This window comes from Myiozetetes cayanensis, unplaced genomic scaffold (genome assembly GCF_022539395.1).
Source record: "Myiozetetes cayanensis isolate MyiCay16 unplaced genomic scaffold, myiCay2020 scf33, whole genome shotgun sequence".
Taxonomy (NCBI): Eukaryota; Metazoa; Chordata; class Aves; order Passeriformes; family Tyrannidae; genus Myiozetetes; species Myiozetetes cayanensis.
Genome location: NW_026087555.1, coordinates 664,165 through 687,842, shown reverse-complemented (window position 1 = coordinate 687,842; position 23,678 = coordinate 664,165). Strand labels below are relative to the sequence as shown.

The 23,678-nt window shown below is 40.7% G+C and overlaps 1 protein-coding gene across 10 annotated transcripts in view; it reads right to left on the bottom strand.

Moving 5' to 3' along the window:
• The window catches only part of WDFY3 (WD repeat and FYVE domain containing 3), a 167,039-nt gene that overhangs the window by 119,464 nt on the left and 23,897 nt on the right, over positions 1–23,678 (bottom strand). For 6 of the 10 annotated variants that reach the window (XM_050327286.1, XM_050327289.1, XM_050327287.1 and 3 more), the window contains exon 1: positions 6,964–7,068. The exons of 1 other annotated variant lie outside the window; for it this stretch is intronic. In XM_050327286.1, coding sequence (XP_050183243.1) covers positions 6,964–6,992 — 29 coding nt within the window. In that variant the 5' untranslated portion in view covers positions 6,993–7,068. Of the gene's footprint in view, positions 1–6,963; positions 7,069–13,422; positions 13,518–23,678 lie in introns of those variants that run through there. 3 more of the 10 variants (XM_050327291.1, XM_050327290.1, XM_050327295.1) reach the window with 2 other exon arrangements.

Here is a 23,678-nt window from a genome sequence, read left to right as displayed (position 1 = left end):
TCTTGTCAAACAGCTGGTCATCTGGTTAAAACAGGAATTATTTCAGGCCAAAATCTGCAAGGTTGCACTGTTATTTCAGGGTGATGACTTATGGTGTGTGTTTTTCTTTTCTTTTGCACTGAAATAATTTAAAACTTACCTCAAGGAACCTTATGTTATCACCTAAAAGTTTAAACTTCCCATTCTTAGATGAATACAAGAGTGCAGACGCCAACCAAACTAATGAAACACTGGTTTGTTTCTACAGGTTGAAGAGATGCTTACAGAGGTGTCTCAGTTCACAGGTACTGTCCAAACCTGAGAATTCAATGAACTTATTTTTTGCTTTAACACCTCTAGGAATAAAAAATACTACTACTAATAATAATAATTAAAAAAAAAAAGGAAAGAAAAAGAAAGGAAAAAAAAGAAAAGAAAAAAAAAGGCTTGCTATCCTAATTCAGGACATGTTTTTCCTGTTCTCTGAACTCAAATCAGATGACAGTTACAGATACAATTCCTTTGTTATTTTGCAACATTAGAAATGCTATTTTATGCTCAATCTGACCTTAATGTCTCGAAATCCCTGCAAACAAAAATTCTTTATGCTTCAACAAATATGAAGAACTTTAGTAACTGGTCAGGCAGAAAGATAAAGATATAAAACATGGACTATCAGTCTTCTTTGCAGGTCTATTTCCCACAAATTATTCATGATAATGACACATAATAGCAAGTGCTGATAGAATAGATTTCCTGTGGTTTGTACCCTCCTGAAGGTTAATGTTTTATATTCAGTGTAAAAGGACAACAATTAAATAACACTGATACTTTTGACCTATGCTGCAGGGATGGAGGAAAGATGTCTGCTAAAGACTAATAATGCACATATTTCTTATTTAGTATTAACTTAATGACCTTTAGTTCTATCAACTTTTTGAACTTCATTTTGTTCCAATAAGGAAATAAAGTACTGCTTTTGATTTCTGTAAATAGCCTATTCTTTTCTTAAATTACCAGTGTAGGAGCTTACATCCAGAAGATAACCCTTTCATTGTATTTTCAAATGCCTTAATTAATAACCACAAAAATTCCAAACATTCCTTGCAGTGCTATAACAAAATATTTCCATGCTACAAACATTTCTTCCGCCACCTCAGAAAAATAAAGCGTGTAAACCAAAGTACTGAATCCCACCACAGCTGAAAATACTATGTAGTACTTCTCCAAACCACAGTTCAAGTTTCATCAATTTTCTTCTTTTCTATTTCCATACACAAAAAGCACAGACAACTTCAATATCTCAAATGGAGGCCCACCATCCAGTGTGCCCTTGCAACTGAAGAGCCTACTTCAACATTATTTTTTAGTGCAGTAGCACAGAACCACAGCTACCCAGCATGAAGGACTCCTGATGCACATGTGGAGCCCAAGGATGTGATTATAATCATTGTTCACAGATATCTGGGGACAGTGTTCAAAACTCCTAACTTGATGAAACAGAAAGGAATAACAAGTTTGTTTTAGAGAGAGCAAAGAGGAGACAGCACACAAGGAAGCAAACATGAGGATCGCTTTTTCCTACGAAGAACAAATCTGTCCACACTGCCTCTAGAATGGGATTTTTGGCTGGATGATGATAAATTTGCTTTCTACATCTTCATTTAGCACACATTACGATCTGCCACTATCACCAACCCAATTCTCAGTATTGCTTTTCTTTAAGGAAGACTTTAACGAGACTTGAGGACATCCACTTTCATCAGTAATAAACTGATAATCAAGCTGTAGAATTGCAAATGACCACAAAGCAAACTGCCAGAAAGCTCAAATACAGGCTCTTTAGACGGACCACACATATTCATTTAAGGTTTCTGCCTTTGTGTATTTTACTCCACATTTTCTTCAACTAAAGTGAAAGATGAATTCTTATTTTGTCTTGATGTACCACACACAAGCGTGAGAACCAAAAGGTAAATCTGCATTGTAAGCATTTGAATAGGTACACCCACCACTTGTTTAAAAGCAGCTTTCGAAAAAGGTCAGGGAAATTGAATGAGTAATTTCCCCTTTTCAGAAGCCAAATAGCATGCAATAAATATTGCACCAACATTAAACTCGGTTGTACAGAAAACCTCATCTTTGAGGTACCTATAACAGCACAGACAGTCCTTTATCTCTTCACAAAATAACACCAAGAAATACAGTCCAACCCTAAGGCTACCCAAAGTCTACTTTTAACTGCTGGGTTCTACACAGCTTCATCTCTGAATTTCAATGCAAAGTCTTAAACCACCTCATCTGCATATAAACACAGATCAAATCTCCAAAAACCAGTTTGGGTTTGCTAGCCATCAAGGAAGTCTGAAACTCCATACCTCAAACTGTTCTCACTACACAGTACCTCCTCGTGTTGGAGAAAAAAAAGATAATATTTGTACCAGGAAGAGGTTTTAAATAATTTGTGCAAGGCAAAATATATTGCCATTGTAGGGCAGAGCACCAAAGAAAACTCTTCACGCGTAAAAGAAGCCCTTCTGCTTTACAAGATGAGGAATGGTCACTCCAGAAAATAAATATATCTTGCCATGTTTCATTAAGCCTAATCACAGGTTACAGTAAAGATTAAAGTACTGGCTCTACACAGGTATTGTGTTGGAAAGGAGACACCTGCAATAGCACGTTCAGGTGGTTCATTCATAGACATTCAGGCTCCAAGAAACTATTTGCTTGTGCTTGTGCAATCACACCACTGCAGCATTTTTTCCATTCCCCTGACTTGTTCCAATGTGGTCTCAAAGCTGACAATCCAGCTCTGACCACCACGAAGCCTGAACTAGCTTTGGACATACAATTCTTCCTCTCCTTCAAGGAGTGCAAAGGACGCTGTTTGCCAGAGAAATGTGGGAACTGAGGAGACAAAAATACATGTAACAGAAAAATCCTCGTAGGCAGAAGCGAAGTCCCACTTGGCTGGAACAGACACAAAAGATGACAAAAATAAGAGAAATGTCTCCACCAACATGTATTTTTGGAACACTCATTTACAGGAAAATTATGCCTAGTAAGTTAACAGGTTTTGGACTTAGGAAATAAAAATTTTGGTTTTCAGTGTTACCGTATGCATATACTGTAAACACAGCAGATCACTTTTGAAAATTAAGATTTACCAGATTAGTGTTAATCACAATTGCTAAACTGGCAACACAGCAGATAAGCAAACTTCTATTATCCCGCAAACCTCAATACTGCTATAAGCCCCTACAGCTGAAAAATAAAATGAAGAAAAGCAGGAACTGAAATATTGTTCTGGTTTTGAACACACGCTGGAGGAACTGAAACATCTCAGAAACATTTGCAGCTCAGCAAAATCATCCAAAATGGAGAAATCAATCCGAGCATTACACCAGAAGCTTATAAATCAACTAACCTATGCAGTGTCAGGAAAAATATGCAGAATAAAATAAAAATGGGGAACAACTGGTTCAAAAACCCAAACCAAAACAGAACAGGCTATTTGCTTCCCCAGTATTCTTGGTGAGCAAATTCTAATTGAATTCTTGATATGTTCCATGGCAAAATATCTTGAGTATCTCTGAATGCTGGTTTTCTCATTTTGGTTTGGTTTCAGAAGGCCTATATAAACTGATTTGCATTAATAGGACAAACAGAGTACTACAGCCCGTTGGGGATAGAGCAGAACTGAAATTTTAGTGTGCCAACCTGACCTGCATGGCAATGACTAAACCATGCAATTCAGGAGAGGAAACACTGTTAAGAAACTCCTGATAAATTAAAAAAAAGGGGTGAGGGGGTAGGAGTAGAGTGGACACACACACAGAGAAACAAACAAAAAAGTAAAAAAAACGTCTGGGATCTGAAGAGACAAGCATGTGTGCTTGGCTGGCATGCAGACACTAATAAATGTGCAGGAAAAAAGCAGTGTTCCAGAGGGCAGCTCATGCATTCGCAGTAAACAAGTAAAGTAAAAAAAAGCCTTCCTAGAAAAGTTACTGCATTAGAATCAATAATGAAACAATGAGTTGTTATTAGGAATGGGGAAGAGTGCTTTGGTCGGTTTGCCTTTCCAAGTAGTGGGGGTGGGGGTGTGTGGTCATGAAAATGAGGAAGCAAACTTGGAACAGGAGAGAGTCTGTACATCCCAGCAGCAAGGCCATGCACAAAGCACTGTAGCCCCACACAGCAAGTTCAGTAATGACAATAGCAAGTCTAAGCTCAGTTTTGATATTTAGCTAAAAAAGCCATCAGACTTTTTAAAAAGGACCATGGTATTACACAAAGCAGGTCCCCATCTCTGGTGGTGGTTGCAGTGATTTTTCTTCCCAACAGCAATCTAAAAGCATGAAGTTCCTCCAGCCATGTAAAACAGCCATTTATATACCCAAAAGCAGAACATTTCTTCTGCCTTTAGGAAATTTGCATATGAAAGAGCAGCAAGCAGAAGCCCATTACCTGTAAAATTTGTCTCCATAGAGCTGCCCTTGTTTCTAACAACATGGATAAGAAAAACAACAAAGTGATCCTACCAGCACATGTTTGGCTGATGTAATAAAATTCCTCTCTCTGCTACCATCTAGTCAGAAAGACTGCAACAAAACCAGCAGCATATCAGTATTTAAATCAGCATTAAACCCTGGGCACAAATGCTTGTTTATTTCTAAAGCAATAGGAAGTAATTTAATGTCTTAAGCTGCACGTTCATAGTATTCCTAAGTGCAAAACAAAACAAAACAGCCCAAGACCTTATAATTAGCAGTTCAGGCCAGAGATGAATGGAAAAGCAGCAGAAGTACTTGCACACACAACTCTACTGTATTTTAGACAGTAACCGATCTCTTCCAAATACTACATTATTCCATCGTCTGTGTGCACCTAACAGGAAGCTGCAGAACTTGACCATTCCCTACGCATCCCTAGGCAAAGGTCCCTCTATAAACATCATGAAGAAGCTGGGCACCACAAACACAGCATTTAATGGACTCTTCTTGAGATGACATTTCCTAGATGGGGTTCCTCTGCACTGAAACTAGAATAGTCCAGAGACATCCACTGGGCTCCACTGGAATCAACTGCAGCAAACCATACGGCACAGAATCACAGAACTATTTAGTCTGAAAAAGACTCTTAAGTCCAACCCTTAACCCAGCACCGCCAAGCCCTAAACCATGTCCCCAAGCACCACATCTACACTTCTTTCAAGTACCTTCAGGGATGGTGACTGAGGGTCACCATCTGGTGACTGGCCACTTCTCCTGGCTGCCTCTTCCAATCCCTGACAACCTTCTCCATGACAAAATGTTTCCTAATAGGCAATCTAAACCTCCCCCGGCACAACCTGAGGCCATTTGATGGCTGATGCTACGAGCTGGGGGGAGTGGCTGATACCCCTGAAGGCTGTGCTGCCATTAAGTGGGATCCTGGTAGGCTGCAGAGTTGGGTGGAGAGAAACCTAATGAGGTTCAACAAGGGCAAGTGTAGGATCCTGCACCTGGGGAGGAATAACCCCAAGTACCTGCACAGGCTGGGGGCTGACCTACTAGAGAGCGGCTCTGCAGAGAAGGACCTGGAGGTTTCTTGGATGACAATCTGATCATGAACTGGCAGTGTGGCCATGCAGCCATGGAGGGACAGAGTGCAGCCAGCACGTTGAGAAAGGTGATCCTGCTGCTCTTCTCTGCCCTAGCGAGGCCACATGTGGAGTGCTGTGTCTGATTCTGGGCTCCTCAGTACAAGAAAGATGAGGAGCTACTGGAGAGGGTCCAGCGGAGGCCACAGAGGTGATAAGGGGTCTAGAGCATCTCTTTTGAGGAGAGACTGAGGCAGCTGGGCCTGTTTAGTCTGGAGAAGAGAAGACTGAGAGGGGATCTCATTAATACATCTAAATATCTCAAAGGTGGGTGCCAAGAGGATGGTGCCAGACCGTTTTCAGTGGTGTCCAGTGACAGGACAAGTAGCAATGGCCATAAAGTAAAGCACATGAAGTTCCATCTCAGCATGAGAAAGAAATTTATACTAAGGTGGCAGAGCACTGGAACTGGCTGCCCAGGGAGGTCATGGTCACGCTGAAGAAACAAACAAACAAAAAACCAAACACCACAAATACAAAGCAAACTAAAACTGAAGACTTTTAAAGCAATATTAACTGCTTCAGTGAATGCATTCTTCCAGTTCCCTCTAGTTATCCAGTCAAAATTTTTTTCTGATGTTCACTGGCATACTTATTAAATGAGTGGGTGTAGATATTGGACATTAAAGTTGGTGTCTCTCATATAGGGACAAAACTGCAACATTTTAAAAAATCCATAGTTATTTACCTTACTTTTTATTGCTAGCAGAGGTGTTGGTGTATTTATTCTTTACCATAACTACTTTCAAAACTGTTTTTCTTCTTCTCTTCATTAGCCATGTTCTATTCCTGCTTGGCAATAATGCTAAAATAAAAGTTATATTTCACAGTGAATATGTTCCTCCTCAACTGAAGTTTTCAATATACTACAAAATTAAATAGGACAACTAGAAATCCCTGAAAAAGTGTGTTTCTCTTATTCAAAGAGAAAAACTGTAGCCTCTAGCACTCAGAGATGGGGAAAACACTATTTTAATATGATCAGTGCTTCTCCAATTTTGTTAAATTCCTATGAATACTGTCTAACATAAGTGGATAACACGCTTGCTTCACAGCAGAACTACTGCACTTGAGAAAAGGCTCATATTAGCTGTATTTCGAAAACTATGCATGTGTCAAACTAAAATCAATTATTTTCATCCTTAGGTGGAATGACTAAATCTCAGTTTGTCATTTGGTTCTGCTTCTCCTGTAACAGCAAGTACAACTCCAGAAGAGTCTGACAAGAAGTACAACTTCACACAAGCTAGTCACGTAACTAAATGCTAATCTAAGGGGGAGAAAAAGCATCATACAAAGAAATAAGAGTAGCTGGATTCATTTAGGTCTCATCCTACCTTGAATTCTTGAAGTTCAGTGCAAGCATCTTAGCTTTCAAATCCTCTCCTTGCAAGATACCACTAATAGGAGAGAGCACGTTCCTCTGCCTACAAGCCACTGCCAGCCCTTCGTTGGTAAACATCCTTCTGGCAGTCAGCTGGACCTCCCGAGCTTTGCACCGACATCCCCCAGCGCCAACTGTACCAGTGCCCGGGCGGGTGTGATTGTCAGGGAAGGAGCAGCTGGTCCCTCCCAGCGGATGAAGGGAAGGGATCCCTCCTCCTGCCCAGGCCACAGTAACTGACACAGCTGCTTTACAAAGAATAAACCAAAAATCACACAAGCAGCAGATCAAGATGAAAAAACAGTATACTCGAGTAGAGAGACATCTGGTCTGCAACACAGTCACTGCAGATGAGAGTGATGTATCACAGCTGACAAATGAATTTGTAAGATGACATTTTCCTGCTTTACTTATCTCATAGAAAAGTAAATATGTTTCAATTTCTGTTACAATAGAACTAATTTTTATGGGAAAAAATAAATACAAGAGACACGCCTTACTAGAATCTGTATCGGATACAATGTGGATTTTTCTTAACTTTTCTGCTTTTTGGGGGGTTGTTGAGGGGCTTTTGTTGTTGTGGGGTTTTTTTTTCCCCCAGTGCTTACTACTGTAGCTTGCAATGCTACTTTCATGCACAGCACGATACAATCTAGAACTGCCATGTGTTTTCTTTTAATAAAAACAACTATTCAGAAGTGGTAGTATTTTCCAAGGAGATCCATTATCAACAACTATGGGTATAGTGTCTTGACACTATACTAGCCCCTTTCCCCAGTAATAACCAAAGGTACAGAAAACAAATTAGAATTGAAGCTGTTGCTCTCTGAAAAGAATTCTCACAGTGCCACAGGAGGATGCTCAAATGACTCCAGTGGACACTGCTTTTAGCTAAATTTATCCCAGAAAAGAGCCTAAACATCCACTTAGCAAAAGCACAACTTACTAAAGTGGAGTTTACTTACATCCTCCCCTTGGATTCATCTACACATATACACAGCAGACGCACTGAGGAAATATACTTCCTTGCTAGAGGAAAAAACACCACCAACATGAAAAAGAAAAAGGCAGTAATTATATTACAAATGCACTCTAACGTCATTTACAGCTACAGAAATCACTTACTAGTTATTTAATTCAAGTCCTGGCCTCTGCAGTGCACCTGTGAAGGTGTATGGGCTCACCTGGATGACCTGCACAGGGCTTGGCTGTTTCTGGATGAAAAGAACCCAGGGACAGAACTCGCTCTCCACAAGGGAGAAAACAAGGCTTTTTCAATGCTATCCCTTTTTCTCTAGTTTTGTGTCCCTTTGAAGCTTTGACAGTAAGCAGTGGCAGTGCACAGAATGAGGATAACTGCTCTTGTTTATTTTTAAGACAAACACAAGGCAATAAACAGAGTGAAACCCAGCAATATGTTGACAAAGACACATTAAAGAATTAGGTAAATAAATCCTCAATACTAGGATTTAATTGCAACAATAGTATCACAGCAACGGCTTCTTCCCTTATACATCCATATATTCCTTTACATTTTTATCATACATTCCTTTCTTTGATTTGATTTTACTCCTCTGTCAGAATTTTCAGATGCTGCCTAAAATCCACACTCCAGGTTGCTCCATCTGGGAGTAAGAGAAAGAGGAAGGTGTTCAGGATTTTTACATCAACTTGTTAGATAACAGCTGTTATTCTGAACAGAGAAAAGATGCTCTAAAAGCTGAGTAATTTACACAGAGCTCAGAGGGGTAGCAATGTTCAGGTACCTGAAGTAAAGTGATTTACTGAAGCATCATTATGTATTACATAAAATGTGTACAAACAGACACACATATTCCCACAACCCATCCAGGTAACAACAGCCTTTGGCACCAGAGTATCCTGCATGCTGAAAAGTCAGCATAGTCACAGTGACAACTTCACTTCCATTACCACGTTCAAGAGCATCACTCAAAAGAGCAACCAGTTCAATTCTGACAAACTGCACAGAAGCAACAAAGTCAACCTGACTAGCAAAGAGCACTTTGGTGTAAGGCACAAGGTCTTTCAGAGTTGCTGCACTTTGCCTTTTAGAGAGACTATTTCTGCAAGGTGAACCATGGAGCAAAGTAGAGAGTAACAGTTTCTTCCTAGCACTTCTCTCATGCAGATACTACAGGGGTGACTTTGTTGTCTTCCCCTAAGGCGACCTTCCAGCAACACTGAGGAGTAAACAGTAGTTGAATATACTCTCACTGCAATACAGCCAGACAGCAGCCCACTTCTCCACTGCCCACTTCTCCACTATTATCTCCTCACTTATAAAAACAGCTGCACAAAAGTTTCATCTCCCAGCTTTGAACAGCTATTCCTGCACCTACAGGAACTTGCCTTTGAAATTTCTCCCAGGCAGCTTTTTGAAGTTATAATCAAACAAGAGAAAGCTCTGAAACTAGGTTTACTGTGCCTCCAGTTGTTTCAATTCATGGGACTTAAGAGTCTTTCCAAGGGACTGCCTAAGGCTTGCCTTTCTCAGGCTATCACTAATCAGTAGTGGCTCTTCCAACACCCTCTACCTGGGACAGAAGATGGGGCATGAAACACTCACAGCATTCTTATCATTCCAATTACACCACTGGTGCATCAGGTCTCTGCTGCTAAAGTATATCTACCATGAATTTAATTTGAAGTTTTGCCAGAAAAACATTTACTAGGATACCAAAGAGAAAGAGCCACACTACAAGAAGTCAGGAAAAGAGCAGCAGGGATCACAGAAACAGCATCTCCAGAGAAATAACCTCAACAATTTTTTCCCCTCACTATGCTTCACATCCGTAAGAGACTACGGCATCACCAACAGATGGGAACATGTCAAAAGGAGTTTCAGGCATTAATCCATCACTAGCAAAAATTACTGACCCAGTGTGAAATATTGGTGTTTACCTCTAAGGGAGCCAGGAAATTAATCTTTCATGATAACCTGACAACTATGGGAAATGCATTGTGTATACAAAAGCACGGCACACAAATATCCCTTTCTATCACAGGGAATTTAAAACAAAGCAGTATGTCAGACTTCCCTAACACCATCCCAGATGATAGTTATTTCCACATTTCATATCTTACTCTACAAAAGGTCTTAAAAAGTATGGTCACTCCTCCCTACTCATGCATTTTCTCTCTGTGGCAGAAAGGAACTATTATAAATAAACAAACATTAGGGCAACATCCTGCAAGGAAAAAGGCTTGAGGTGCTGAAGGAAGCTCTGATAACTCCTCCAGCAACATAGCAATAAATGATATAGAAGTTATTTTTCCATAATGTACATCTTCAACAAGCAAAACGATAACTCACAGCTTGAACACCTCAAGCATTGCTTCTCCCCATCCCCTGCCCCTCCATCCTTCCTGAACCTCATACGGCAACTAGGATGGCAGTGTGTGTTCTGGACTGTGCTCACAGAAATGCAGGAAGAGAAGAGGGGCTGCAGGACCACCTGCTTTTAGTCGAACCAGCTGCTTTAGCTGCATTATGGAGACCAAGCAGAGGGAGGCAGCCCCTGCGTCAGGTTCCCAGTTGGATCTGTTTGCTATGCCAAGGGTGAAAAGACAAGGAGGTGGCACTGCTAGAAGCCTTCAAGAGCAGCTGTGTACTCTACAGTGCCCCACCTTCCCTCCCCTCTGGCACAAGAGAAAAATCCTGGGACTTTCCAAAAGTGTTGTTTACTTTCCACATGTATAATTCAGTGATGCCCCAAGATCCCAAATGCAGATACACTATTTTGTTGCAGTAACAACCACTTCCACTCAAGTTCTGGATTTCAGTGCTGTGATTTTACTAAAGGATACAGAAGTATCACGACGGTGTTGGAAGAGGCCATGCCACTCAGTAAACTCAACCTAACATAGGTTATATACACTGACTGAGCTACTGTAGTATAAAAAACAAACATTGGGTGGGGCAAGTCAAATGAACACACACGAACACTTCGTTTACCCCAATTACAAACACTTTCATATAAACTCTTTGTAGTGCCCTTCTACTCCCAAGCTGACATCATCTGCTCATTTTGTAAGTAGACTCTACTCCATGATCTAAATCATGGATGCCATTATTGACAAATCCAGGCGTGGCAAGCAACTAAAGAAGCCTACTTCAAACGCCTTTCCAAATGATCCTGAATCCCTGCTAATCAGCCATTTTTAATAAATTTTCCTCTTGCAACATAGTAATTTAGGGAAGACCCCATTTTTTAAAAAAACACTACACATACTACATTCAAAAGAACATCCTTCAAAACCTCATACACTTCTGTTTGTATCACTTCTATCCCTTCCCTCCCTTATGCACTAATCTAGTTCATCTGTCAAGGAAGCAAACTAATCAGTTAGACACAATTTTCTCCCTGGCAAATTCATGTTGGTTGGCTGTCTTCCCCTATCTCATTATCTTCTATGTGCTCATAAACTGCATCAAATGTTTTACTATTATCCACGTAGCTGCAGGTAAGTCATGCCACAGCCGGAACGAAACTCAGCACAGCCCCATGGAGAGCTCAACCAAATCAAATACAGCAGGCTCAGCTCTGAAAGGGACAGAACCACAGCAGTGCTATACCCAAGCTGTTAAGCTCTGCCAGTTCTTGCATGTCCTCGGAACTGGAAGAACAGGATGCATTAAGTTCCAAGGAAGTAGTTCCTACATAAGTATCCGAACAGCAGATCATGATACTAATAAGACAGTCTTCGCAGATTCACAAAATAGCCTGCATTCAACAGTCTGCTTGAAATTTCTACTAAGTCAGGAGGGAGGCTAACAAGAAAGGAAATGAGCCTTTCATCTTCTTTTTTTTCTCCACAAAGTGGAATATATATATACATACAAAAAGAATCTAAACACAATAGGTTGAAAGGAGCAAGGTATTTTCTATGAAAGTAAAAAAAGGCATATTTCTACTAGACCCCCTTGTGGACAGATTTTTTTTTTTTTCTTGTTAATGAATAAAACATTGGAAACAAAAGCAGCAGCACAGAGCTAGAATGAAAGCATTGATGTTGGAATGCAGGATTTCAGATGGAAGGATGCGTTTGGGGATTTTTGTCTTTCTGTCTGCTTTTGTTAAACTAGAAGTGATAACTCGCCTTGAACACTTTACAGCTCTCAGTTTTATATGAAGTAAGATAAAGATGGTGAGAACATATGAATAACTAAAGCTCTCGATAAGAAATGGCACCCCTTACAAGAGCAGTTGTTGAGCTCTACACGCCTCAAAGAGCAATGTCAGCTAGCATTTCCTTGTACTAATGCCTTTTCCCACCGGGGTCACCTCTTCACTTTCTGCGTCTGTGAAGTGCTGCAGTCCTTCTTCTACTGTGTTGGTTTTCTTTTTGCTCAAAAAGGGTCTATATGTTAAAGGGTGTTCTAGCAAAGCTTTGACACTACTCTTTGGCAGCCACACCACACACATCTATGCTTTTAAAGTAAGCTAACAAAGATTAGAATCCTCAACAGTAACCAGACAGATTTAACAGATTTTTAACTCAACTGTTCCCATGGAAATTCACCCCTTTGCTAAGAAGCACTTCAACAGGGCTACCCCTTCCACTCCCTCTCCCAATACTTCATCCAATTTTACTTGCTACATTTATTTTTCATCAGCAAAACCAAGCATTACAGGATTTGATAGCTATACAAGCTTTTTTTGACTTCACTAGTTAAGAAGAAACCCACTGGGTGATAAATCCACTTAATCCTCTTTAGCTTCCCAGAAAACGTGAAAGCTAACTAGATTGAATATTCTACTCGCAAGAGGAAGCCTCCTGTATTTTAGGCCACAGTATTTGTAGGAGGACTATACAGCTACTGGGAAAAACACTCACAGCAATCAGTCTATACATCTTGTACATAATCCAGAGGAACTAGGATAGAATACTGAAATCAAGTTACTTGAGACAGAAGTAGAAATAACTTTACCTTTGTGTGGATACAGAATGGACCTTTCCTAGCCTGTCAATTCTAGTGAAGAGCAGCAGCATTTTTCTCTCAAAAGTAAAAATGAGAGACTTGAGAAGCTCAAAAACAAATCATGTATTACCATCTCATGAATTATCCTCATTCTGACCCTGGGTATTTTAACCTATCAATTAAAACCTCCAAGTTTATTGCAGCTTGTCTCTGAGCAGGCACTGTACCCACAAAACTTTCTGTGGCCACCCAGCTATGCATTTCTACAGTATTTGCACAGATAAACAGAATCCTAAATTTTGTTTGGGTAGAGCAATTTTAAGCTGACTGTGTTCTGACAGTGCCTGAATTAACTCTCTTTCTGTGACAGGCAAATGAACTGCTGCACAGAGAATTTATTGAAGAGTGTGCCAATTACAAATCAAAAGGCAATTTCCACAAAAGCCCTTCAACATTCATGTCACTAACCTCTATAGCATTCCTGGGATCAGAGCAAACAGCTTCAAGAGAACAGGGCCCATTCCTTTCCGAGGTTTCTCTTCAACACCAAAGCTGCTCTCTCACTAGGTAAAAGAGAAAAAGGTTAGAATATAAATGTGACAATAAAATCACAGAGCTCTGCTATTCTGAAATGGATGAGCAGTCATTCCTATGACAACTGGACTTTCACAAACCTAAGAAATCTTTTAAATAGCTCCTGGGAAAGGAACTGTAGCAAACTAGAAACTGACACACAGCAGTAAGCTTAAATAAGTATTATCTCCCTGATTAAATGGTGCTCGCTGAGAGCACATGAACTGCTAAGAGAGTTAATACAAAGTGCAAGACCGGTAATTAATGCACTGACAGCCCGTGATCAGCAAGAGCATCCCTCCAAGGTACTAAGTGATTTCTCATCATTACAGAAGGAGAATAAGAACTAAGCTGCACTGACCCCAACCCAGCTGAGCAATTGTGAAGCTCCCGAATGCACCCGGCTTTCCCTGGCCTCTCCCCTAATTTGTCTGACTCTTTTTTCAGAGTTATAAAATATTCATCTTAGAATTTTTAAGTGGACACAGACAAGCCAACAAGGGGCACCAGGTCTGAGCTCACTTCAGCATGACTCCATGAATCCATCATGGTGACATACTCCAGCTAACCCAAGGCAGGTGGCAGAGGCAGCAAAACCAGCACTATTCACTGTAGGACCCAGTAAACAATTAAGAGAAATGCTGCACTTTGGTTAATTAGCCATGAGATGGCAGACCTATGATTATTTTACCTCTGATTCCCAGTCAGCCCTATGTGGCACCGGTGGTAGTACAGGTGTTCTGGCAGTGCAGTGCACTACACAGTACAGGACACAGTACAGACTTAAAGTAACTGGGAAAAATTTATACTACAATTCACATCATTTGTTGTTTCATTGTTTTGTACATTAAAGGGAGCAGGGAAGATATTGTGGAGTGGGGGTGAATTGACATGGGTAAAAAAAAGGCAGCACAGCATCAGGCACCTTTGAAAGGATTTGTGAGAGAGATGGCACTAATGTGAAAATCTTGCTCAGAGACGTGTTGCAGAGCTTAAAACAATAAAACATTTTATTACAATGCTGTTGTACACAATAAAAACTGAAGTAACTTGCTGGCAAGTGCAAGAGTTCAGCATTAACAACTAAAGCAGAAGTTCTCTCCTAACTCCATCCTCCATGACCATAAAACCCTTTCCCACCCCTAGTACAGGGATGGGAAGTCAATTAACAAAATATGCCATTTGAGACTCTCTAGAGTTTGTAAATTGTTTATTTTGTTGTAAAGCTAAGAGCCCTTGCTTTTTGATTGAAGCTTGCTTTTAGAAAGAATACTCCTGTTTTAGTCTAGGAAATTGGTGAAAACATCTGAGCAACAAGCAAGAAAAACACACCAATGCCCACCAGTACACAGGATGATGGGCTAATGAGTTCAATTTCCAGAGGGATCCATCCACTCAGGCACTTGATGTGTTCCCCTCACTAGCATTCTCAAGTATCTTTGCTACTTCAACTCACCTACCTTTCCTCCTCACACAGCATCTGCTTACAATTATTTTCTCCACAGATTAGCTCCAGAAACCCACCTGCAGTGGTCAGCACAGATAAAATAAACTAGATAAATTCAAGACCAGCAGATATCCTAGAATCCAGCCACACAGTGTCACTGCACCAATGCCCATGATTTATGCAGTATCTTAGATTCTTTTCTGCCAGTGTGAAAGTCCAGTTTAATACCAGGCCTGGACAACACACCACAGGCTCACGCTGCCACACAGAACTATCAAGCTCAGAGAACCACCCTACAGTATCCTCACTTTATTCAACACAATGTGTCCTTGGAAAGCCTTTATCCTCTGCTCCTACCTATCTTGTCCCCCCCTTCACTTTCATCTGTTCACAGGGAAAAATAAGGAGTGACCAGCCAGTACCAAACTACCACACGTGTGCACAGCATGAGAAACAGTAGAAATTGGACTGTGGAACTCAGAAATACAAGAAGTAGGGTGAGCACTTCTATCTTATCTCTACAGAAGCAAGTAAATATTTAAACTAAGAGGATCAACAAATAGTCCTAGAAACAGTTACTGGGAGGAGCTTGGCAGTAAACCTTAATACAAATAGGGAACTGCAGTTTCAGCTACCTTCAACTACATTTTACTCTATTAAGAACTTTATTATATAACCAACAACCTCTGAGGTTCAAAATAATAGATTTTTATTTTTAAGTACAGGCAATGGAGGTCTCAGGTATGGGCTCCAAATAAATCAGACTGTGACTGTGTCAAACTTAATTAACACTTACTATATTTGCAAGGCTCAAACGACCAGTTACACTGCAAGAACTCAAACCCCACAAGCTTACTTGAGCAGAAATTATAGGGTAGCATCAGCACCTTCTCCAGCTAAAACTGTAAAGAACAACATCAGGAAGTAAAGACCTGAAGACAGCTTGCAACCCTCTTTCACATGTGTTATTTACTTGGTCCTGAACCAAAAGTTTACAGTTTATCTGGTTTATCTGTACTCCCACAGCACACTTGGAATGCCTTGTCTCTAAGTCTTGATTCCCTTACATTTATCCTATTTCCATATTTTGTCAGGGTCACAATAGCTTAAGAAATATTTTATCAAAAGCATCTGCAAAAAACGAGTTGTTTTGACTTGCAGTCTCAAAACCAATAAACAGAGTGGAGCAGGAGGTACTGTTTAAACATAGTTAACAAGAACTAAATGCCTTCCTTTGCGCCAAAAAAAAAAAAAAAAAGCAGCCCTAGTTTACTTATATCAACCAATCTTTAGTATTGCCAAGCTTTAATTCTCCCCATGGTCACCAGCTGAGTTAGCAAAAGTGACTGCAAAGCCAGTAGCACACCCCACCTATACTACAGCAAAGAGAAAAAGGACGATTTCAACCTTGAATATCCCAAAAGACAGACATCCTCCAAAGAAACGTAACTTAACTATGCAACAAAGTAGCTTAGCTTTGAACCCACTGGTCACACGCACTAAAACTCTGTAAGCACCCAAGACAATTCAAGTGACACCAGTCTCCTCACATCCCCCAGCCTAGTGAAGGCTCAGAAGTATCCCAAGCAGAAATGGCAGCTGGCATGCATCCTCCAACTATGCTACTCTCGGACAAAAACCCAACTGCAAGTTCTGAGAAAGGAGAACCCTTTCTAGTCAGTGCCAAGGGGGCAGAATAGCTTGGTCACCTCCCACTTAGAGGAGTCTCTGCCGTACAGGACAAACACCTCTGGCAAATACACTGACTGGCATTAAAAACTGAAAACAAACACTTCCTCTCCTTAGCTGGAGGAAAGGATCTATGTTTTCCAGACAGTCAACTCAAATTTACCTCTTCTAGAAGATTTCTCAAGGTGTTCGCTCTCTCTCCATCCGAACTAAGTTCCTGACTCTCCAAACAGACAATGTGACATGCAGGTATGTATAATACTCCATGGTTGTGCTGCCTACAGGCTTCCTTACCCATTTCTGTCCACTGAAAGGGTGTAGAAAGGAACATAAGTTCCCCCTGCATCAGACTGCACCTTGCCAGACACACAGCACCTTGCTCTCTGGCTAATGGCTTTCCCATTAGCACACTATCCAGAGGCTGCTGAAACCCCTAATGGAAGAGCAGCAGAGCGAAGAACCCAATTGCCCATTTCACATCCGGTGTCTTCTCCTGCCCATTTCAAAAGCGTCTCAAGCGGCAATTACCTCATGAAAAAATAAACGACCAGTAACAAATACAACAGAGAGCTATCGTGGTTCCCCTTGCAGTGCCAAACAAAAGCCTCCATGACTTCTCGTCCCCGGAACACTGCACGGCTGTACACACGGGCGGCGTGTGATTCAGCAGACGGCAGCACGACGGAGAAGCCGCGCTGCCGGCTCCCAGCTCTGCGCCACTTCATCTCCGTGACCCACCACTGAACCCTGGCAGCAGCCACAGCCTTTATTTTCCAGAAATCAAGTGTCATTCAGAAAACAAGTTCCAGTCACCAAAAACACTCCCTCACCCATGGCTTACATAAAGCTCCCTGCTGCACTGAAGGGCTTTCCTTTGGTTCAAAGAGTCAGAACATGTCATTTGCAACTGTTTTCCCAAAACATAGTATTAGAGTGGCCAGCTTGAGTGTGAACAATAAAAACATAAGTGATACTTCACAGCACTAACCATTAACTTTAACAGACATTTGCTTTTTCAGACAAGTCCCAAACTACAGGCACTCCTTGGAGTGTTTATTTATGTAGTTTGTATAATTACGTAAGATTATAAAAAATATTTTTCCATCATATGAATAAAAGCTTTTTGGCTCTTTTAACTGCAAAATGCATTTAGTCAATATGTATTTTATGATAAATGCACTCTTTTACTATAGACATCTTTTTGTTAAGACAAAGGATATAGTCAGCGGAACTTTGACTACTGCTTATCCAAACATCCTTCTCCAGAACAGATGTTGATAAGTTTAAATCAATTCTAATAATATGTATGCATGACTTGAATATTTTCTCTTAGCTGCCATTACTTCTTCGTCCTTGTCATTTAAATAATTTGCTTGCTGTAACAAACATTTGCAGACCTGCATCCCACCAGGTATTCAACTAGGAGCTTAGGTAGGTCTCTACTTTTGACCGAATATCTCAGCACTCACTGTTTCTAGAGCTAAACAAGTCAAACAGAAGTTGATTGCTACCCACACCAGACATCATACAAAAAGAGATGAATAACAAATCTCAGCACTCGCAAACCCCTTGGTTTCAGCAAAGAAGAAAACTGATAATGTTAACACCATAAAAATCGGCTTTTATGTACACCTCGTTTCTGAAAAAGAAATACAAATGTTTTGCAGACTTCCATCTTAGCTGCCTTCCCCTTATTTACAGTATTTTCAAGTATTCCTGTGCAGATAAACTATGTTTATCAAGTTTATGCATACTGCACTGGTGGCATCAGAATATTAAAAAATTGAAGCCCTCAAATAGCATTAAGTTTCTTCTGAGCCACACAGCACAGGTATTCAACAAAAACCTATTCAGACCTAACAAGCCATTTTCCTACCTGCTTCCATGTTACAAAACTCCCATGTTTTATCAAAGAGAAATCAAGGAAGACATTACCTACACACTAAACACACATCAGTGAGAGCTGAACAAAGCACTGATGTTGAAGCCCAAAACAGCTGTTGCTGGGAATTACAGTAATTGAGTGCTAGCACTTACTCCACATCCAACAGGGATAAAATCCTGCCTCTAACTGAAGGAAATCAAAGGGATCATAAACATGATGTGATACAAGTACATTTTCTGCCTTTTCTAGCAAAGGTGTACGCTTAGCATGCATTCTCTAGCTCACTGCAGCACTCTCAGAAGCACTACAAAGGGACATGATGACAAAGACCATCTTTAGCCAGATAAGGTGAGAGGTCAGGAGTAGATACCCGCAGGAGTGAATATCAGAATTCATACTGCCTCCAATGGTAAGAAATAACTTTGGCAACAATTTATTTCTGCTGTACATAAAATTTGAGAGAACAGAAACAAATGTGGGCAATATGTTGTCTAAGTACCTCCAGCTGTTTTAACAGTAGGATCGGGATGAAAGACCCAGATGTTTCCCTCTGACAAAGAGGAGACGCTAAAAGACAACATAAGGGTCACCTTCCTTTGTAAAAACAAACAAATAAAAACCTCAAGGTAGAGAACTCCAGTGCCTGGTTCCCTCTTTTGTTATTGTTGCTTATTCCCTGTTTCTGTTAAAACAAACCCTAGCACTGTAAAACTGCATGCAGAAACAAGTAAAGATACCACATCTGTTTTCAATAAAATTCACAGCTCTAGCAACCCAGGTACTTTCTTCTCCTCCCAGGTATTACTGGATTCCTTTGCTTTTTCTTTTTAAATCAAACTCTTGGCATTCTTGTCATACTTCCAAATGAATGCATACTTCCTACTGAAGACTCCATTAACCTCCTCATGCTCAAGAAAGACGAAGGAAATGCATTAAGGCAACACTTCACCTGCTCATAGATATAAAACAGCAAAAACGACACAAGTCTACAGGCACTTAGTCAACACAGACTGCTTAAAAATTTTCACCAACTATTACTCCATCCAACTTCAACTTAGAATAGGGTCATCCATAACTCGGCGTTTTTGCTATCCCCAAGACCCAGTGTAACCCAGCTTGGAAACAGCCAGTGGTAAGCAGGGAGGAAACACCACCAACACCTTAAACACAAATTTCTGGAAGTGGAGGGGGAATATATAATTCAAGCAATCACTTATGTTTGGAGAGGAAGGAAAAATATATTAGAAAAAAAATTTTAGGTTTTCCCACTCTGTTCAACAACGAGACGAATTCCATGCCAACCCCGAAAACACAGACACCACCTCACGCTCAATAGCAAAGGGGAGGACCCTCAGAAAAGAGGTCTAACTGACAGACCATTATAACCACTCTAATATACAACTCTTAAGTGTTGCTGCTCTCCAATGAAGTCATCCAAGAGCTCAATGCAATCAAACTACAGGCCCCTTGACAGGTATCTTTGGCACCACACACTCCTGTGTCTTTCAAACAACAGTTCCTCCTAAAAAATTCTACTCTGGCATTTTAGCCAGATTCTTTCCAACACAGCAAAGCCTGATAAGATACATAAGCAAAGTGCAACTAAATACAATAAAAGGAGACATCACCCTAAAGAAACTGCTCGAGCTGCAGCTGCATTCACGTCTCCTCCAGAAGCATCCTATACACAGAGAGCAGAACACACACACAAAAAAACCTTGAACAATTTGGCACTAGGTAGAATTTAAAACCAAGGGAAGTTTAACACCAACAATTCAAGCCTTTTTAAAGCAAGAAAATTAAAGTCAAGGAAATAAATCCAGTCTCATTTATTGCAGGCAAGCTCTGTTGGACAGTCCAAATCTTGCCTCAGTAGCTGCAGTCATTTGGAAGAGTCAGGAAGACTTAAAGCAAACCCTGATTTCTATGCCACCGGAAAGAAGAAGAAATGCTCCATAAACTGTGGATTTATATTAAGTCAAAGCCAAAGTCAGTCTGAAAAAGGAACAAGAAAATTGTCATACACGCTTCATGTTCCTTCACCTTTTAATTACTCCCTAATTAAATTTGCAAGCTTTGATAATATCTACTACTATAAGCTGATGCTCCAAATGGAAATAAATGCTAATTCCCCCTCCAAATGAACCATCAAACCCATGTGCATTTAAATAGATTAGTAAAATTTATTTCAAGTTGTCTTCAGAATACTCTCATCTACCGTACTCAATCCTCCATTTACAGAAGTCTTTGCCAAGGATGCATTAATCCACAGTCACCCATAAACAGCCTTCTGCACTTAAGAGCAAAGAAAAGCGCTTCTTGTAGAATAAATCACAATGTGTCAGCGTTAAACTCTAGATGCTCCCTAGGTAGATACGCTGAACTGACTTGCAGGTCACCTGTGACACAAAATTTCATCAAATATATTGCTTGGTAAGAAGCATTATCTTTTCACATAGAGGTTTTCAAATTAAGTAAGGGGGTCTTAATGTTATAGCACTATGATTTCTGTCAACAAAATACTGGATGCTGTCCACATGTAAGTACAGAATGATACAGGATGGAAGGCATCTACGAAGGTCATGTGGCCCAACTTTTGCTGAGAACAGGGTCAGCTTTGATCAGGTTGCTCAGAGGTCTTAGGTGAGCCCTGAGCACCTCCAAGGGTGGAAATCCTATTATCACTGCTTACCTTCATGGTATAAACTTTTACTCTAGTTGCAAATGACCTCGTGCTGCTCATGTCCAGCACCTCTCATCTTAGTCCTGTGCATCTCCAGGAGGATAAGGTGAGTCAGAATTTCTACAGTGGTCATCTCTTATAAAATAAAGATTAATGACTATATAAATACTTTATAAGTTGATCAAATATCAAAGGACAGGGCCCTTAATCAGTCAAATACACATTCAAATAGTGAGTGTATTTTTTATACAAGCTATTATTTTATTTATGAGGAATAAATAAACCTTACTGAACACATATAACATTTTGCTTCATCAAATCAGAAACAGAAACTGGAATAATAGAGAGGGTTTCTCTGTACATTTCAGGAAGCTAATGCCCAGCTAGTCCTTTAGCTTTCCACAGGAATGAATAAAACCCTCTGGATACAGAGACAAACCCTGATTATCTAAATCACTGGTATCTAAAATTCTGAAATCCAAAGGTCAGATACCTGCCTGGAGGACAGATGCTCTGGCATTCCTAAGAACAGATCAGCTACCTTGATGACATTAGGAGGCTTGAAACATGATTTTTAGTACTATGTTCAATTGCCTCGATGGTGGGGGTGGTTATTTGTTTCTTTTACAAAGAGAAGTGTGTAAGTTGTTCCAAACAATACATTCAAAAGTAAAGATTTTTCCCTCTCAATTAGTGTTTACATGCTAGCTTGCTCAGTATAGCTACACTCACTGATGTTATATTGCATAATGTAATCAATATATCACTATGTTATCCCTGCCATTAATTCCAAGCTCATATTCATTTTTATTTACTTTAATTAATCACAAAGTTACAATTTCCTAACATGGACTGAAGGCTGACCTATATTAAAAGGTGCCACAGGCTATTGGCAAACCAAAGACAAAGCCAGGCTTTACACAGCAGTGCATGGTAGGAGGACAAGGGACAACACACATAAATTGATACATGAGAGGTTCAGACCGCATATAAAGAGAAGTTTTTTTCCCCCACCGAGGATGGAGAGGCACTAGAATGGGGCCCAGAGAGGCTGTGCCATCTCCAGCCTTGGAAGTTTTCAACACACAACAGGATCAAGGCCAGAGCAACTTGGTGCCATCTCAAAGCTGGTCTGGCTGCAAGCAGGAGGTTGGACTACAGGCCTGCCAAGGCTTCTTCCATCCTGAGGCATCTTGAGAGGTTCTTTTCCCTGCTGCCATGTATATACTGAGTCTTAATCCCAGTGTCCCAATCCAACAATTAATGCGCAAAGTCAGCTTTCCCAAATCTCACTATTGCATGGATTCTTTTCCCTCTGAAGCCTTCAGCTTCCTGCTGATTCTATTACTCTACAACAAGGAAGGCAACCTTTCACAAGTGGATGTAATTTCCTTTCCAGGCATCTGCTTGGAGGCCAGAAAACCAGTCATTAAGTCTGCAGTGAATGAAAAACAAGAGGAAAAGAACAGAAAGCAGACATACTATAGACCATGGTGGGCAGAGAACAGGCCCTCCCAAGCATACAGACCTCCTGACTACTGACTTGCAGTCTTCTGTATCTGACTCGCACCCAGCTCTAAAAACTTCAAGCAGCTTCCTCAAGAGCTCTACCAGCCACCTACTACAGTACCTGAGTCCTGTCACAAGTTTTTCTCCAGCACCCTCCAGTGCAGGGGCAACATTTTAACCTGTGCTAACAACCCTTCCTTAACAAGGATCACGGAGAATCATAGCATGGTAACATTTGGTGATCCTACCTGGAGTCAAAGCTGAGATTAAGGTACTACCCAAAGGTGTAGCTGTCCTTGGTGAGCTGCCTTCGACAACCGCACAGCTATTTGCATGGTGCTGCGCTTCAGGTAACATGTTCAGAAAGACAAAAGCTGGTCTTGCACCCAGCTAACTCCTGCATCTTTGCTTTTGCCCATCTGCAACATGGAGAAATTGTCCCAGAGATAACAGAGATGTAGCTGTGTTTCCCAGACAGCAGCTTTAGCCGACATGCATCTCTTCAACAGTGTCCTCCCTCAAATGCCTTGGACAAAGCTTCACAACAGGCACAGCACTGAGCCTCTTCCTTGAGTGAAAGGGAAATTAGGGCACCAGGCAAAGAGGAAGCAGACTTCCAGGTACCTGGCCAGTCAGGCTGCTTGACTTCCATCAGCCCTGCTGCCCTGGGCTAAGCACACTGTTCCTGGGCTGCGTGCTGCACAGTTGGTGTCCAGGTATATCCAGGAATCAGAGAAAACAATTTGCAAAGGATCTTTCATTTCTGGGTTTCCAGACAGCTATTTCTGTTCTGCAAGAACTCCTTTCTGGTCAGTGATGCAGGATTCCAAGTCTTGAACTGTACATTTTTCAAGAAACTGCTTCCTTCTTGTTAAATTAAATGTTACTGTTCTGAGAAAATCTGTAGGTCAACATCTCTTTTTGCTAGAGAATTCTGC